The sequence below is a fragment of the Leuresthes tenuis genome, unplaced genomic scaffold, assembly GCF_036924035.1.
Source record: "Leuresthes tenuis unplaced genomic scaffold, fLeuTen1.0.hap1 SCAF_9, whole genome shotgun sequence".
In the NCBI taxonomy this organism is placed as follows: Eukaryota; Metazoa; Chordata; class Actinopteri; order Atheriniformes; family Atherinopsidae; genus Leuresthes; species Leuresthes tenuis.
Genome location: NW_027325363.1, coordinates 22,675,582 through 22,692,035, shown reverse-complemented (window position 1 = coordinate 22,692,035; position 16,454 = coordinate 22,675,582). Strand labels below are relative to the sequence as shown.

At 40.9% G+C, this 16,454-nt stretch overlaps 1 protein-coding gene across 1 annotated transcript; it reads left to right on the top strand.

Moving 5' to 3' along the window:
* Positions 1–3,986: 3,986 nt before the first annotated feature.
* Positions 3,987–16,288, top strand: vwa7 (von Willebrand factor A domain containing 7). The gene is made up of 16 exons (XM_072392887.1): positions 3,987–5,885; positions 6,068–6,301; positions 6,535–6,631; positions 7,441–7,575; positions 7,686–7,881; positions 7,963–8,132; positions 9,020–9,132; positions 11,003–11,119; positions 11,388–11,594; positions 11,999–12,131; positions 12,614–12,766; positions 12,876–12,968; positions 13,070–13,350; positions 14,909–15,045; positions 15,273–15,432; positions 15,556–16,288. Exons 1-16 carry the CDS (start codon positions 5,643–5,645, stop codon positions 16,117–16,119), a joined length of 3,033 nt encoding a protein of 1,010 aa, XP_072248988.1. The 5' UTR covers positions 3,987–5,642; the 3' UTR covers positions 16,120–16,288.
* The last annotated feature ends 166 nt before the right edge of the window (positions 16,289–16,454 follow it).

Below are 16,454 nucleotides of genomic sequence, written 5' to 3'. Positions count from 1 at the left end.
TTCCTCGTCACTTGTGATCAGTCCTATTACCCCCAAATTTTATAACGGTGGTGTTGTTCTCTGAAGCTGCACAAATCATTGGTGAAAAGGGTGTACAACAGTGGGCTCAGCACACAAACTTCAGAAGTTCCTGTGTTCATGGTTCTGAGGCCTGATGTTCAATTCTGACTGACTGTGGTCTGTTTGACAGGAAATTCAGCTTCCGGTGGAAATTATCAGACAGAGGGTGAGGGGTATTACAGTCAGCTCATGTGGTGTGATGGTTGAAAATGGCTGAATTACAATAAGATTGAGTTATTCGGTTCATGTAGACATGTAAAAAACGGATCGGATCGGGTTACTCGTGATCGAATTAAGACCCCGAGATAACTCGGTCCAAATGTACATTGAACGTGCGTGTAGTCGACAGATGACAGGATTAAGCATTCTGCGCATGCTCGAGATTTTTTCCCGGGATCATCTCCCAGAATTTGAAGGAGACGATATTACTGTTGTTGTCGCCGCTTTGGAAAGAAATAAACAACGTGATGGAAAATGCGCTGTTGTGCATCGTGTTTGTGCCATAACCATGCTCATCATAAACTAAATGTAGAGGGACCTAGTTTCATCTTGCTCTTCGTTTGCCATCTTTCTCGAATGCCTTAGTTTTGCTGTTGTTGTTGGTGGTGAAGATGTCAACAGGAAGTGGCTCTATTAGCGATAGTTAAGATGGGTACAGTGCTACCTATTGCACTGCGGTATTGCATGCTTTGTGCCAGCGATTCGATTCATTCACCGTCATATATCCAAGGATAATTACCCTTGCTCAGATAAGGAGCATAACCCAACTATAGCTATAATCGAGTTAATCTCATCATGTAGACCCACTGACCGTTGAATGCTGAACTGTAATCAGTGAACTGCATCATCACATTTGTGTTCTTGTTCTCCATTTGTATGAGGGCAGTTTAGATGGCGGCATTGACAGCATCATCTGTGGACCGGTTCTGTCAGTATGCAAATTGTAGTTGTTCAGAGAGCTGCTCATAAAACTAACAGAAAGCTGAAGACCAACCGGCGTTAGCAGACTGAAGTGGTACAGAATGATTTTCCTGTGTAGCAACACCCACCTCAAAGTTTTGTGCCTCTTCACAGGGCTGCCTAGTGGTGTAGTGGTTAGCACTGATGGCTGTTGCTGGTTCAAAACCCAACTGGGGCCTTTCTGTGGGGATTTTGAATGTTTTCCTTGTGCATGCATGAGTTCCCTGAGGTTAGCAATCTCTGTTTGAGTCACAGCAGAGCTATGACTATCACTTTAAGTGATGACTTGTAAATGTAAATGTAGAGGAAATAAATTGCATTACTATTACGTTAGTGGATAATTATTTTATTAGATGATGCAGTGTTTATAACATCAAGATTTTAACATAAAGATTTTATTAGACTCAGACTATGGTCAGACTGCAAATGTGTCAAATGTGGCCCAATTCCGATTTTTTTTGCTCATATATGACTCGGATCTGATTTTTTCATGACAGTGTAATCGGCACAAATTACATGGAATCCGAATTTTTAAATTTTTGATGCAACGTCAGTCTGTACGGTCTCCGTCACTCTCTTCACAGTTCTGTGCAGGCGGAAGTCACCACATGGCTGCGTTCCATCTTTTCTAAACATGATGGACAAGAGAACAACCAGTGGAAGATCAGCGAGGTGCTGGACTTAAGAAGCATTTGGGAGGATAATTCCTGTATCTAGTGACATCTTTGTTTTTGGTCGGTTCAGTATGGTGAACTGTTCACACTGAGATCTGACACTGGCCATGTTAAAAAAGAGCAATGTCAACAAAAAAATCTGATCTGAGTTGTAAATCAGCCGGCAGTCTGAACATAGTCTTTGTCTTAATGAGCCATTTTTAGTCATAAATTTAGACTTATCACCTGACGAGAAAAACAGCAAAAACACGTCCATGGCAGCAGCTTCATTACGATATCACTTGCATTAATATACAGTAAATTTATGCCAGAGAGTAACGTCATGACACCATGACTTTGCCAGTTTGCATATTATGTTGTCAAGGGACATTTAACAATTTCAGCTTAATTGCATTAGAAATAGTTGGCAAAAGATAGTTGGTTAAAGAAAGTAAACATACAACACATTCTCAGAATGAAATTAAACAAATAAACCCAAATACAAATGAACACCAATTCAGGACGTCAATGCCGAGCAATCCAAGCAAAGCTTGGGCCGACGTCTTGTTAAACCCTATGGATTAAGAATGGAATGTGACTTCAATTCATATGCGTTTAAAGGCAGATGAGCGAATACTTTTGGCAATATAGTGTATATCTTCTGCATTTTCACATTCATATCAACATAAAACTCTCTGTTTCCACTAACCAATTCAATTCGGATTTTCAATTCAGAATGCATTTATATCAGCCCAGTCTGGTGTTAAATTTCAAAGTTAAAGCCCCTTGAAGCCTCTAATAATTCCTGTATCTTCTTCATTTTCATATTCATATTCAAAAGAAACGCTGTTTTCACAAACAAAATTTACTTTTGCAGACCTCTTCAGCAAAACTCAAAGAGACCTTGAAAAAGTATTACAAAAGCTGGTGTTATTTTTCAAAATTCAGCTGCTTATAGAGTTTTCTAAAGCCCAAATGATGTCTGGGATAAGACCCCAAATTCCAAAGAGATGTCGACTATGCCGAGCAGGAAAAAAATTTGAAAAAAGAGGGAGGAAGTTTAAACCATTTCTTCTATTGATCATCATAAGAAATGTGAGGTCACTGGAAGGTTAAATTTACAAGCTTGGACTTTTGATGAAGAGGCTGTGGGGATTTTTTTTTTCAGCAAGCCTTGGCAGCAGGAACAGCTCTAACACTTCTCTACTCTGCGTTAAGACTATGTGGGCAGACAGAGACTGCAGACAGAAAGATGTAGAACACTGGCTTTGAATTGCTGTTGTCTACAAAGACATTGCAGCTGTGTTACACTGTCAGCTGAGTTGTTGCCATGCTACAAAACCCTAACCCTTTCATGGTGAGATCTAAAGACTTCTTCCACACCTCTCTCTGCTACGCTTCAACTTTCTGAATGTTCGTCAGCTGATTTATTTATTTATTTATTTTATTCTATTTTGTTATGTATCTATAAGAATACTGCAGCTTTAGAGAAATTGTATTAATTGGACTGAACTCAACTGAATTTAACAGAATTTATTTGAACTGACAATTCTGTGTAAATAAGTCATTTTTCAAGGCAAAGTCATGCAACTCAACCAGGACTGATGTTATTCTATTTGCTGATAGGCCAGTTCTAGTCAACAAGCTGAATATAGGCCTATAATAATGTTAGGCTGATACATTTGTCCACACATAATTCAAAGTAGTAGTCTATAGTACATGTTATTCTTTTGTAGGTTTGCTGCTATCACAGAACCCCCCACCCCCACCCCTTCTTGCATTTGAGTTGCATTTCACACTATCTAGGGCAAGCATGACCATTTTTACAAAGAGGATGTTTGAGAGATGGCCCAAAGCAGCTAGTATCAACAGTAAACCCCGCTGCTGTTGTAAAAAAAAGAAAGAAAGAAAGAAAGAAAAAGGTATAACTTAATACATCAGTGTTATGTACAGGTATCTCTGCTGTGTTTTGCTGAGAAATTATACATACACATGCATAACTGACAGTTCGCTAAAACTATCCATGAGAAGAAGGCATAATGCTGTCTGTGAGAGTGTGTAGGAGCACAAACAGTTTCTGGTGTCCCACTTGCAGTTTGTGGTTTATATGTGGGACAGAAATGTCATTGTGATTCAGCTGGATTAACTGCAAAGGCAGATAAAAATGAGAACGGCGAATGAGAAACATAAACCTTACTTGTATTTGGCTTCCAGTTTAGTAGACTAGCCCCCCCCCCGCTCTTCCTCCTCCAAGCTGTTCTCACTGATTTACTTTCACTTGTGCTTGTGCATTAGAGACAAACACCTTTTATATGCAGTGATAAAACTTCCATGCAACTTCTTGGCTAAACAAGGATGAAATGACTCCGATTGAACAGCCAAATCTCGGAAGCAGCAGAAGTTCCTCTTCTGCTTTATCACAAAGGAGTTTACTTCAGCACAGCCTCAAAGCTTTCCCTATCACTGATGTCTGGCTTTGCAATGCCATTAAAAGTCAGGGTGACCAGCCAGAGAAGAAGGATTTGTGGTGTTTGAAGTTGTGACAAGCAGTATTCTTCTTTATGGGGGGGTTGTTGTAAGGAAAAATGAGCGTGATGGATGGAGAGCATTGGGGGGGGCCCAAGCTAAACACCCTGATGAGTAATATATGCGGCCCTATTGTAGTCAATCAATGCACCGTGGATTAATGGGGGGGTAAGGAGGGGCAAAAGCAAGGTCTTCTACCCCATGAAATGCTAAGAAACATACTCAAGATCACGCGTTGGCAACCAGACTTCTACCCAAGCTCAACAAATTGCTCTATCCATTCGTATCTTATGTATACATTTTCTTAACTGAGGTGCCAGACAGAGACAAGAATCCAAGGACAAACAAGTGTGAAGACTCAATATTTTTGCTACACAGACAGAAATGCTGTGTGACACAAGGGAAAGACTTCTCTGCTGACAGGTTTGTGGTGAAAGTCTACGTGGTTCAATGAGCCTTCATTTTTGGTGTTTTGCTGCACAACTGTGGCATCTTGTTCGAAGAAAGCTCTGAAGAGAAACATCCGGGACGAACTGGGGTAAGAAAGCTTTTATTAAGTGCTTTTAGTGCAACTGCAGCTTTGAGAAAATGTCAGTATTTGGCTAATCATATACGGGCTGTGATAATAAAAAAGTGAAGTAGGTGTAGGGAGGGTAGGACGTAAAAGTGGTGGTAAGTTATTTGCATTTTTACTCTGTGATGATTGGGGAGGTTCGGTGTACCAGATTGTCAAATTAAGAAAAGGATGATGAGAAATAGTTAAAGTGATCTACTATTTCAAACTTGTGCTTCTCTAATTTGTTAAAAACAAACAAAAATGCTTTTGAATGCATGTGTTTAGGCTCATTCATGAAAAATGAGAAAAAAGGACAGCAGCCTCTGATTTTATGAGACCATACCATTCATTTGAGACTGATTTGTTGGGTGAAGCCTGGCAGAGTGGAGGGAACACTTGTTTGCAGGCCTCTTGCTTTGTTTCAGTGTTCCCCTTGTAAAAGCAGAGACTGTGAGAGCAAACCCCAATAATTGAGCCTGAATAAAGATGACAGAGAACAATAGGAACCTCTTTACAGACAAGACTGGGAAAAAAAATCTAAGCAGGGGAATCGGGGGTGGTGGTAAGGAGTGGGTGATGACAGAAAAGCACACACGGATGACTGGTAGATGATCAAATTAGCACAAAATGTTACTGAACAATAGGGGTCTGGTCAATTCAAATCCTTTCTTTTAGGGAGTGGGAAATACTTTTTATATTCATGGTAAAATCCTGTATAGCTTTTAAGCTAATATGAACAACTAAAGGCAGGTGTTGTTTGCACTAACACTAACTCTTTAGTTGCCCTCAGCTCCACAGAGCTCTTTATGAGTATGATGTTTGCTATCCATCTGGCTGCACCTTTTATTTTGAACAGGTAGGATGTGGCCTGCTCTATCCAGTGCATAATGTCACAGGTCAGAGGAAACTGGGAAGGAAGCGGGAAGCAGGCGCACTGGTTCATTCTTGGATACCTTCTCCTTCTGGCTTTACCATGCACGGGCTTCCTCCCAAACTTCTGGTCCCGAGTGTTAGCCCTGTCCTGGGACTCATACACACATCAGTACATTACAGAGCGGGCTATCCACAATGTAACCCTGGAGGTTCTGAGGGCCACCACCAAACACCAAGAACACCATGCAGAGGACGAGGTGAGTTCATGTTGGCTGTGGATGATTACTGCACATATTTGTAAGCCAGCATCAGTGGCTAATGAAATAGGAAAATGAGAACAGTGCTGAAGGAAAAATGTATCAGTTTCAAAGTATGCGAAAAGTACAACTGTCCATTGTGGCAACTGAGTACAGAACTGGAACATCTAATTCCTTCCCAGACCAGATTAGGCCGTGGCTTCTGGAGAGCCGTGAGAGAGGTTGTGAACTCTAATGCTGCCATGGACTTCTTGAGCTCCACCAAGTCTGACCCCGTCTACCACTTTGATTCAGAGCATGTCGAAGGCTCCATTTCGATGTTAAGGCAATTCTGGACACAGATTGTGCTCTCAGTACGGGCTAAACAGTACCAGAGTGCCCGTTACAGCTTGGGTCAGCTATTCCATTCCCTGCAGGTACATTCTGAAAACGGCATTAAGATTTGTTCTGTTTACGAGTTTCTGATTTGCTAAACTATGTTTAAAGACAGTTTCTTAAAGTTTCTCAGTTACACTTTGCATCAAAGGATTTTAGCCTGATTATTAAATAATTAGAAATCTTAACTTGACGATTAACTCATATGGATCTGACAACAAATAAAAACACCAGTGTTTCTTTTGTTCTTATTTTCAAACATCTGTTATGTCAGGATTTCTACAGCCACAGTAACTGGGTGGAGATGGGCAAAAGATCAATTTACCTCCACCTGCTGCAGCCAGAGGAACCTGCCATCCCTGTAGCTAAAGGTAATTCATTACTTTATTTATATCACACTCAACAGCTTTATCACACACATGAAAGTGATCCTAATCCTGGGAGATAATGCATCTTTACATGGGTTTAGTTGAAATAAGTGATTTGTTGAAGTTGCACTTTTCAGTTACATTAGCTATATATTTGTTTGCGCTATCAAGTAATTTCTTATCGTGGGTTTTCATCTATTACAGTGTAGGTGTAGATATGTGGTGATTGTGTTGATATTCTGTGTTTGACTTTTGCCAAACAGTTTTGCAGTCTGAGCATTGCACAGTCTGACCTTTGGGTGAACTTGCTGGGACATTCACACCAGGAAAGACTGTCGACTGTCTTGAATGTTTTCTACCTGTGGATAATCGTTACCGACTGTAGAATGATGGACTCCACATTGTTTGGAAATGGTCTTTTTATCCCTCCTAGATTGATGGGCAGCAGCAATTGCTTCTTTAACACCATTGCTGATGTCTTTTCTTGTTTGCATTGTGTTAACACGCATCCGAATGCTCCAGACCAGAAAACTGCCAAAATGTATTTCTATGAGTGAAACACGCTGACAGTCTTGACTATACTGCGGTTCTTGACATTGACACTGAAGAATAAGTCTGACCTAATCCAGTCATTAAAACAGGTTATGATGTAGGCTTTTGATTAAGTTGAAATGTACCTGCTGTATACTGTAACAAAAGCTGCCCAAAAGCAAATTTCATAGTAAAGAAAAGACCTTCAGCGCACAGTAAGGAAAAATCTCAGGTGAGCAAATGAAATACAGCAACTGAGCGACTGTTCTGTCTGTCTGCAGAAGACACTCCGACATGTATGGAGTGCTTCACCACCACATGCCGAACCAACCTCCTGCCAACACTGACAAACACACAGGACAACTCCCAGCTGCTCACAACTGGCTACTTCAGTACTTCCCCTCGTAAACCCAGGGGTATAGCTTCTGCCACCTGCAACAGTGTGGTCTCGTCCTTTGAATTTAAAGGTGTTTTTGCTCTTTAAATTCAGTCTACAAGGTCAGCAAAGTTACTGTTTCTCTTCCAGGCAAATGTAGTCATGGAGGTATTATGGACCTCAGCAGGTATTTGAGTGCCAGAGGGGGAATCAACAAAGACAGCACATCACCATTCTTTTCCCCTCATCATTACCTCCATGTTGAAGCTGCCACTTTGGCTACTGAAGCCACTCTGAGTGTACTGAGAGATCTCAAAGACACCGTGGGCCACAAAAACTTCCTCAAGTAAGCTTCAACCACTACTCAGAAGTAGTACTACTTCTGTATATGCATGTGCATGTACTTCACTACAAACATCTTTTACAGGCTCTTCAGTGTGAAGCAGGTCCCTGCCTTGGTGTTTGTCATGGACACCACAGGCAGCATGTTTGAGGAGATCACAGCCGCTCGACTCAGAGCTCACTCCATCATCCAGCGCCAAGCCAAACGCACCAAGCAGCCTGGCACCTTTGTACTTGTGCCTTTCCATGACCCAGGTGACTGGAAAAAGAGCTTAGGAAAAGACAATAGGCTGTAGTTTTTTGACTGCTCATCAGAACTCCAAGTTTTCTGTTGCCACACACCAGTAGGGGGCTTTTCATGATATCCCTCAGTATATCTCTCCTTTATTCTTTGTCAGATAGTTGATATTGTTTGTGTGTGTTGGTTGATGCCCTTTCTTGCCTCTCAGGGTTTTTTTTTCAAACAGATTAAACAGTATGTGTAAACAGAATAAAACAGCTGGCCTGGATCTGTTCTAAGGCAACAAAAGCTCACTTTATGGGATTTCTGAAACTGATGGAGAACATATATACCAGTACATATCTCCATTTACTCTTCAGCTTTAAAAAACAATAATAGTGGCATAGAGCCGTGTGGTGACCATCGTCTTTACTTCAGACATAATAAGTGTCCTAACAGTCTTATGTACAGTTTTGCTCTGAAAATTTTTTTTTTCAGTTTAGCTGTTTATCAAAACATATTTCCACTTTCAGCTTTAATCTTTAGAGTCTTAGCTTTAATTCAAGTATTTATACACTTGTGTTGTAGCAAGATTCACCAAACGGATCTCTTTAATATGTAGAACCTTTGTGACTGCTCAAATGTATGGTAAATGGAGATTCTATGAGTAAATGGAGTTTTTGTGCTTATGGAGGGTGTACAGTTTATGGTGAATATCTCTTGAAGTCTTCTTTTTTTGGGGTAGATTTAGATAATGATGGGCACATCCTGGAGAGTGGTCTTGACCCGGCTGGTGTTTAAGTTATTTTACCCTAAAATGGAAAAGATCCCAATGTCATCCACCACAGCATGTCGTCTTGGAGGTCATTCTTAAATCAAATAATCTGTTTGTCTCAATATTGGTGTATCCTGCATTCTGCAGAGGTAGGGCCGGTGTATGAGGCTGATGATCCGAACCTCTTCATGGAGCACATGGAGAGCCTGATGGCTCTGGGAGGAGGAGATGAACCAGAGATGTGCCTTTCTGCCATTCAGGTGAATTAAGATGCTAAACAGTGTGTTGTATTCACATTTGTCTGACTGCATGGACAGTGTTCATGGCTGTCGAGTGTCATGCAAAAGTCCAGTGAAAGTAAAACTGAGAATATTTTACTCTTTGACTCCCCCTACAGTGGAGGGATGTAACACCACTGTCATAAAAGCAAATATCCACGTGAACCTTGCACATGTACACCTCTTTGTGTTGAAGAGGCCACAAAGACGCTATCAAAAGCCAGCTAAAATGTCAAGCAACTGCAAAGAAAAACGTTGTGGTGCCAGGCTGGAAACCAAAGCCATGAACTGAATTTCAGCTCCCAGGCGCTCTAGGGCCGCTCACTGCAAATTCTAAGATGTGTCACTCATCTAAACGTGCATTTTCTCACTGTGTTGTGAAAATTTGTGAGAGCTGGGTCAACTTATGATAGACTCAGACAGCATCAGATGCATTTATCAGTTTGTTAATGTTCACATTTTTTCTGCCATGTCATCTTTCCCAATGCCATTCATATGCAAAGATTTCAACAAAATGCTCTGCAATTGCAAAATTATCGTGTGCTTCACATTGGAGATTTTGATATGCATAATCCCTTTTCCCTTCCGACTAGTGCATCAGTCAACCTGATGCTACAGCAGGTAGTTTTTCCCTGGGTGACAGCCGTTACTGTCCTCTAAAAGCTTTATTATCAATTTGAGCCCCTCATGACTACAATGATTGTATTATTGTAATTGCTCCTCACATTGCAGCAGAAAGGCTGTATTTTGACTTTATCAGTATTATTATGATGTTTGTTAGCACACTCATTAGCACTCTGTATCTTGTGGTGACGACACTGGATCTGTGACCCTCTGGTAGCTCATTCGTGAAAGTCATACGAGTGCAGTGGAACAGTGATCAGTCCTTTTTTTCTTTTTACTTATATTTGCCTCAACACATACTGTTAAAAATAAATAAATAAAAATAATACGGAAACAGAATTCAAGTATAGTTAAAGGGATCCGTAACAGTCAAATATCAATAGCTAATTTTATCATTTCAGAATAACGTGAAATTATAAGAAATCAACACAATCTCAAACTGCAAGTACAAAGAAAATGAATCTGATGACAATTCTAACAATAATAGTAAAATTATCAGATTAAAGTATAATACATAGCGTATAATAATGTTCTATATGAGTAGGTAGCGGGTGTAAAATACCATGCATGTTTTGCTACATAGTTTTTATTGCAGTCATTAGTTTTAGGAGCTTTAAGGACAATTTGATTTAATTTAAGAAGGCTTTTGTCGAATCATATTGAGGGTTTTTGACAGTCAAACGTGTTTTTTGATTTACTGTCCTACTAGTGACATAAACAGTTGTATCTAGAATTTTATTTTTTTATTTTATCAGATCAAAAAATGGACCTCTAGTCATCCTTTTAACTGTCGTTACATAATTTCATCACTGCAGAAGCAGCTACTTGCCTCTTATAGTGCTGTTTTTCTTTGTGCGCATGAGTTATTTTAAATCCTAGAGTGATAGACTGCATGGCTGCCAACTGATGGCAGTATTTATAAAGCTGTTCTTAACAATGACTGTAAGTAAGTCATAGCCGTAACAAGCATATTGATGTCTGAGACCATGTTAAAAGTTATCTGAGAGCTAAAATCTCTTAAAATGCCTGAACTTTAAGCTTCTTTCTCTTTCTAAGTAGCACACTGATCTTGCCTAAATTGATATAAAAATGTAAGGTACCAACTTTAATTTCATGGCGTTAGGAGTTCAGCTTATTTTCTACTCACTCGATGATTCACAACATTTTCTGAAACCATGCATGTTGCCCTAAATGCAGCAACTAACGTGTTCTCTTTCTGTGTCTTTAGCTCGCCCTCACACACAGTCCGCCCCTGTCAGAAATTTTTGTATTTACTGATGCTTCCCCCAAGGACGCCCATCTGTTTGATGCCGTGAAGGCCCTCGCTCTTGAGAAACATAGCAAGGTGAGTTGAACTTCAAAGCTTTTGCTCTAATAAAAAGCTGCATTGTAACAACTTGCACGTTAGCAGACACTGTTCAAATTGCTTCAGTTATTCCTGTGAAGTACACGTCGGCATGGATTTATTTCTAAAAATGAACTTTCATGTATACATCCCTCTTGCGTGTCCTGTCTCACACACTGTGTTCTAACTGGGGAGAAGCTGTGACGGAGAAGTTTTGTTTTTCTTTCTGCACAGCCATCATAACAGTTCTGATCTGACATTCTCACAGATAACATTCCTCCTAACTGAAGACCCCAACTACACAAAAGGGAGGAAGAGGAGGAGGAGGAGGAGGAGTAAGGAATATCTGTCCCCCGATCGTTTCTCTCTCTACACTTCCCTGTCCTCCCTGTCTGGAGGACTGACCATATTCACCACCAACTCGGACATCCACAAGGTCTCAACTATAGTAGAGGACAACACAGCTGTAGACAAGGTACAACTGTGAGACCCTCTGATGGGGATCAGCCTTACAAAAAGTCAAATACAACTTCAATTCCTAAAAAGCATTACATTACTCAGTAGCCAGTAACACAGTAATATTGAATATCTTGTTTGGAAAATGCTTGCCTGTCAGTCTATGGAATTATGAGAGTTCCACAAAAATAGTAAATGTGTATGTAGAAAAGTTAGAAGATATGAGAGGAAACATTGCTATTAGTCCATGTTGCTGTGGCAACTTTATTACTAAACAAATGAAACCCAACAAATGCAATGCCCACTGACGTCATGTAGACATTTTAGGCTGCTCTGTGTGCCTCTACTAAAATCTCTGAAACGGGAGCATTTCTTGCTCCAACATACCAAGAATACTATTTTTTCCCCCTCGTTCCTCCTCAGGTGACCCTCCTCCATGTGGAAAGTGATCAAGAGTTGATGTCAGTTCATTCCTTCCGAGTTGACAGCTCAGTAAAAAATGTCATCCTACGCATCACTGGCACGATGATTGACTGTACCCTTACTAGTCCATTAGGTAACTTCCACATCCTGCACAGATTTTGGAAAACATTGCCACAAAATCACCAGCTATAATCTTTATTTGATATTAATGGAAGCTCCTGTACATCTGGGCAGTTATCGTCTGTGGGTTCTTTGTTATGTTTGTGGTGTTCTGATTCCCAGGTTTTCTGGTAGGCTTTGCTAAGTTCATAGATTTAAAATAAATTTACCGTTTATAAAGTAATGTTTATTGATTAACATTTGTACTTGCCTCCGGCCTGCCTCTGGTCTCATCTTCACCACTGCTATACACAGCATTGTGACACTGTAAAAATTATTATTTCTCTCTGTTATCAGAGCTGTTTGAGAACTGCACTTAGTGCAGTGAATTACCTGTAATTGAATGTGCTCACATGCTTCCAGCACACTCTCAAGGCCTCTCAGTCTGCAATAACGACTTCCCAGCTTTGAACTTGATAAAATAAGTCTGGTTGTTTACGTTCTTTCTCTTGTCAGACCAAAGTCAGTCTCTGTTGAGCGCGCAAGGTCCGCTGGCTGAGTTAGAGCACTTTCAGGGTCTGTACCGTATCAGCCTGCTTCCTCCTATAGAACCTGGACAGTGGAATCTCCAAGCCAAGAGTGACGAACAACTCACATTCGATGTAATAGGTAGAAGAAAAAAACATTTCTAATTACAGACTTCGTTTGTTTCAATCTGACTGCAAGTCTTCTGTGCACTGAGTCTAAGAATGCTTTCTCTTTTGATCTGAACCACCAGCTGACAGCAGTGTAGATTTCCTGTATGATTTTGCCACTGTGAGCAATGAAACACACCCAGGTCTCGCCAGAGTGGAAGGTAGTCCTGTGGCAGGTGAGGCATAAGTTTAATTTCTTTGATTTGATAGAATTAAGCTATTTCATTGAGCCTCACTCTTGGGACTTTGCCAATTATTATAACCGTGTCATTTCCAGGTACCCCTGCCTTTCTGGTTCTGGCTGTTACTGGACTGGCTTTAGATAAGGTGTCTTTCAGCCACGCAACGCTGCTCGGGGCAGAAGGAGAGAGCCTCCAACAGGTGAAGCTGAACAGCTCATCCTCATCGCCATTTCACGCCCTGGAGGAGCTTGTGGGCTTGGTGGACTCAGTTCCCACAGTTCCCTTCTGTGTTCGACTTACAGGCCAAGACAGCAGAGGAAACAAGCTGGAGAGGGTTTCCACTGAGATGGTTCAGCCCACTCATGTTCAGATACAGGTAATTATCAGTAGTAATGCAAATCAAGACAAGGACTGACCAAAAATTCATAATTAGTTTATTGAAGATACTTTAAAGACCCATCATTCAGAACAGTGGTATCATCAGTGGGAAAGAGTTATACAATAATAACATATTCTCAACCATGACTGAACTACTGGCAAACTACCATTTGCTAACCAGCACCTCAATCATTTCTTCCAGATTAGAGACTTTGTAAATAAGCAATCCTCTCACTTTCTGAATTCAGATATCCACCTCAAACAGAAGAGATGCATCTCTGTTTTATAGAATTGTTTTAAGCTAGCTCCCCAGACTCCACTCACCCTACAGCACTAAATTATCTATGTGCCTACAGTTTAATCGAATTCAACGTCTTCCACAGAGGTCCATTTATTGCACAAATGCAAAATTAGCTAAAACTTACCCTATGGTTTGTGATGTAGATAATATGGCTCCCAATTTTTCTGCTAAGTTTTTGTACACCGCGGGTCCAAAGTCAAGACAGAAAAATGAGTGGGTGGCTGCACAAAGTGGAGTTAAAATCAGACAGGATGAGGTAAAACAACTAAGCAGTATTTATATCAAAACAGTTGTAAGGAAAAAGACAAACAGGACTGGAATGGGAACAATAACCACACAGGGGAGCTAGAAATACATCTCACAGAAAATTAGAAGGATGTAGGTCAATAATAATTTGATTTACAGATCCTTAAACCATAACAGTGTTATCTTCACAGTTTGTTCTTTCACATCCAAGAGGGCACCCAAGAATTTCGTTTTTTTTCTCTCTAAATCAATAACTGTTCTAATCTAACAAATGTTCCAGAACTTTAAAAGGTAATGTTTTTATTCTTTCTATCTTTTTTTAAAGTGGGGTTGTGTGGAGTACTTATGAGTCAGCAATATTTTACCTGCAGTAGACATCAAAGTGCTCTAAGTTTGTAGAGTCAGAAGGTTTCCTGAAATTAAGCTCAAAGCTACTCTGAGGGAAGCCCCTGTAAAACAGTGCAAAGCTCACCAATTTCCTAGCAGTTTGAGCAGTTTTCTGAAATGTCACACTGCAACACCTCAGACAGTTGTGCACTTTGTCACCACACTTTCTTAACTGCAGACCATCCATGCTGCAGCATTGTCTGCAGTGTGTTCCAAAATGGTCTGGCAGATCTGGCAAATGACAGAGGTGACCGGAGAGCAATACATACTGGGAGGGTAGATGAGTTTGAGTGACAACAGGTGAGTGATTAACAGGACACCAGTGTGAAAGAGAGCAGGGGAAAAGACCATGACAACTGAGGACATCTGAGGGTAAAGGCAAGCTAAAGGGATTTTACTCTTAGGACTGAAGAATAAAGCTTAAAACAAGGAATAAAACTTAAACAATATGCCAACCAAGAACACAGAACAAAGACTAATCAAGGCACTCAGAAATAACCAAACCAGAGCAAAGACTAAGAAACCAAAAGACAAGAAGAAAATGAGAAACACAAAACCATGGACCATGACAATACCCCTTTTCAGAGTATGGTCAGTTGTGAGCGTGTCTTTATCTTTTCAGGTGTTGTCATTCCCCCGCCTTGTACCGGGTCACAGTTCAAAAGTGGACTTTGAAATCCTGAACCATGGTCCCACTCGACTCTTCAATTTGATCGCTGACGACGACAGTGGGTATCTTCACACACGAGGACCACACAGGTAAAGTGAGGAGTGGAGAACTGAATGTGCTTTTTTGAGGTGAAAAGCAAATTTGCTCATCTTGAAGCTCATTCAGTTGTAAATGCTTGTGTAATATTTGGAAAGAATTCGCCTTAACAATGGGAAGTTAAAACTATCGTTGATTTTTTTTTTTTAAAGAAAACCTCATTTATGAAATGTTGTGTGGGCAGAATTTCATTTTTTCAATTCGAGTTCTTGTTCCTCAGGTTTCCTGTTGAAGATCATGGGTCTTTCCATGGTCAGGTGGACCTCCTCACTCCGTCCACAGCTCAGGCAGGAGTGACTGTCACCCTAACGCTCACTGTGCATGCTCTTAACTCTCCAGAATCAAACTATGCTGTGGCCTACTTGACTGTGGTCCCCCCGGTGAGCAACAGCAGAAGATGACTGGAATATTCTTTTTTGGATCCTACTGTAAATGCAGGAGTCCTCATTCTGTTTTACATGTACAATCTTTTACTGTATGATCGTTTTCTCTGTCGCCTGCAGGATCCTGACATATATCCACCATCCTGCTCTGCCGCACGAGTCATCGCTGACTGTCCTGCTATTTGCAACAAGTCCAGCTGGAGTGTGTCTCTGGTCGTGTCAGATAATGGCCGCTCTGGCCTCGCTGCCCTTCAGCTCCAGAAGGGTGGAGGTGTTCTGACCTTATTTCACAGCCCCCCATTAACAGAGGACAGCTCTGGAGAGACCCTGCCTGGCTCTGAACAGCAACATGTTCAAAAGATAACCAGTAGAGACCACCATCAGCACCACCATCACCACCACTACCAGGCCAGATTGAAGACAGGAGAACCCCCTCTGAATATTTCTGAATGGGCACGGGGCTTATCACAGCCACTGTGGGTCAGGTACACGTCCAGCTGCTGCTCCACTAAGGCAGAGATGCTGGTGTGGGACACAGCTGGAAACATGAAACGGTGCCATCTTACATCCGGTCTGCAGAGGAAGCTAACAGACAGAAGCACAGAAATCAGTGGGACTGGACAGACAAATGTCCCAGGCTTTATATTCCTGTTGTTGGGCCTGCTGTGGTCTCCCCTGTCGTAAGCTGATATGATTGCAAACTTTCAGTGGACTCATCCAATTATCAAAAGAGAAATTTGTACTGTTTTGGTGGATAAAATTTGAAAACTGCACTTATTGTAAAGACATGTAGATATTGGATAAGTCTGCAAATGGTAATTTTGAAATGCACTGAAATAAAGAGGAATTAATCTATTTTCACGTTTCCCCCTCAACATTTCTGATGCATCTCAAGGAACATGCAAGAATGTAACAGGAAATCCACAAGACACTCTTAATTCCCTCACTGAAAATGATTATCTGTGATACACCACTTACAAAGAACCTTTGATCCATCTATGGAAACAAGCAGCTAGTCT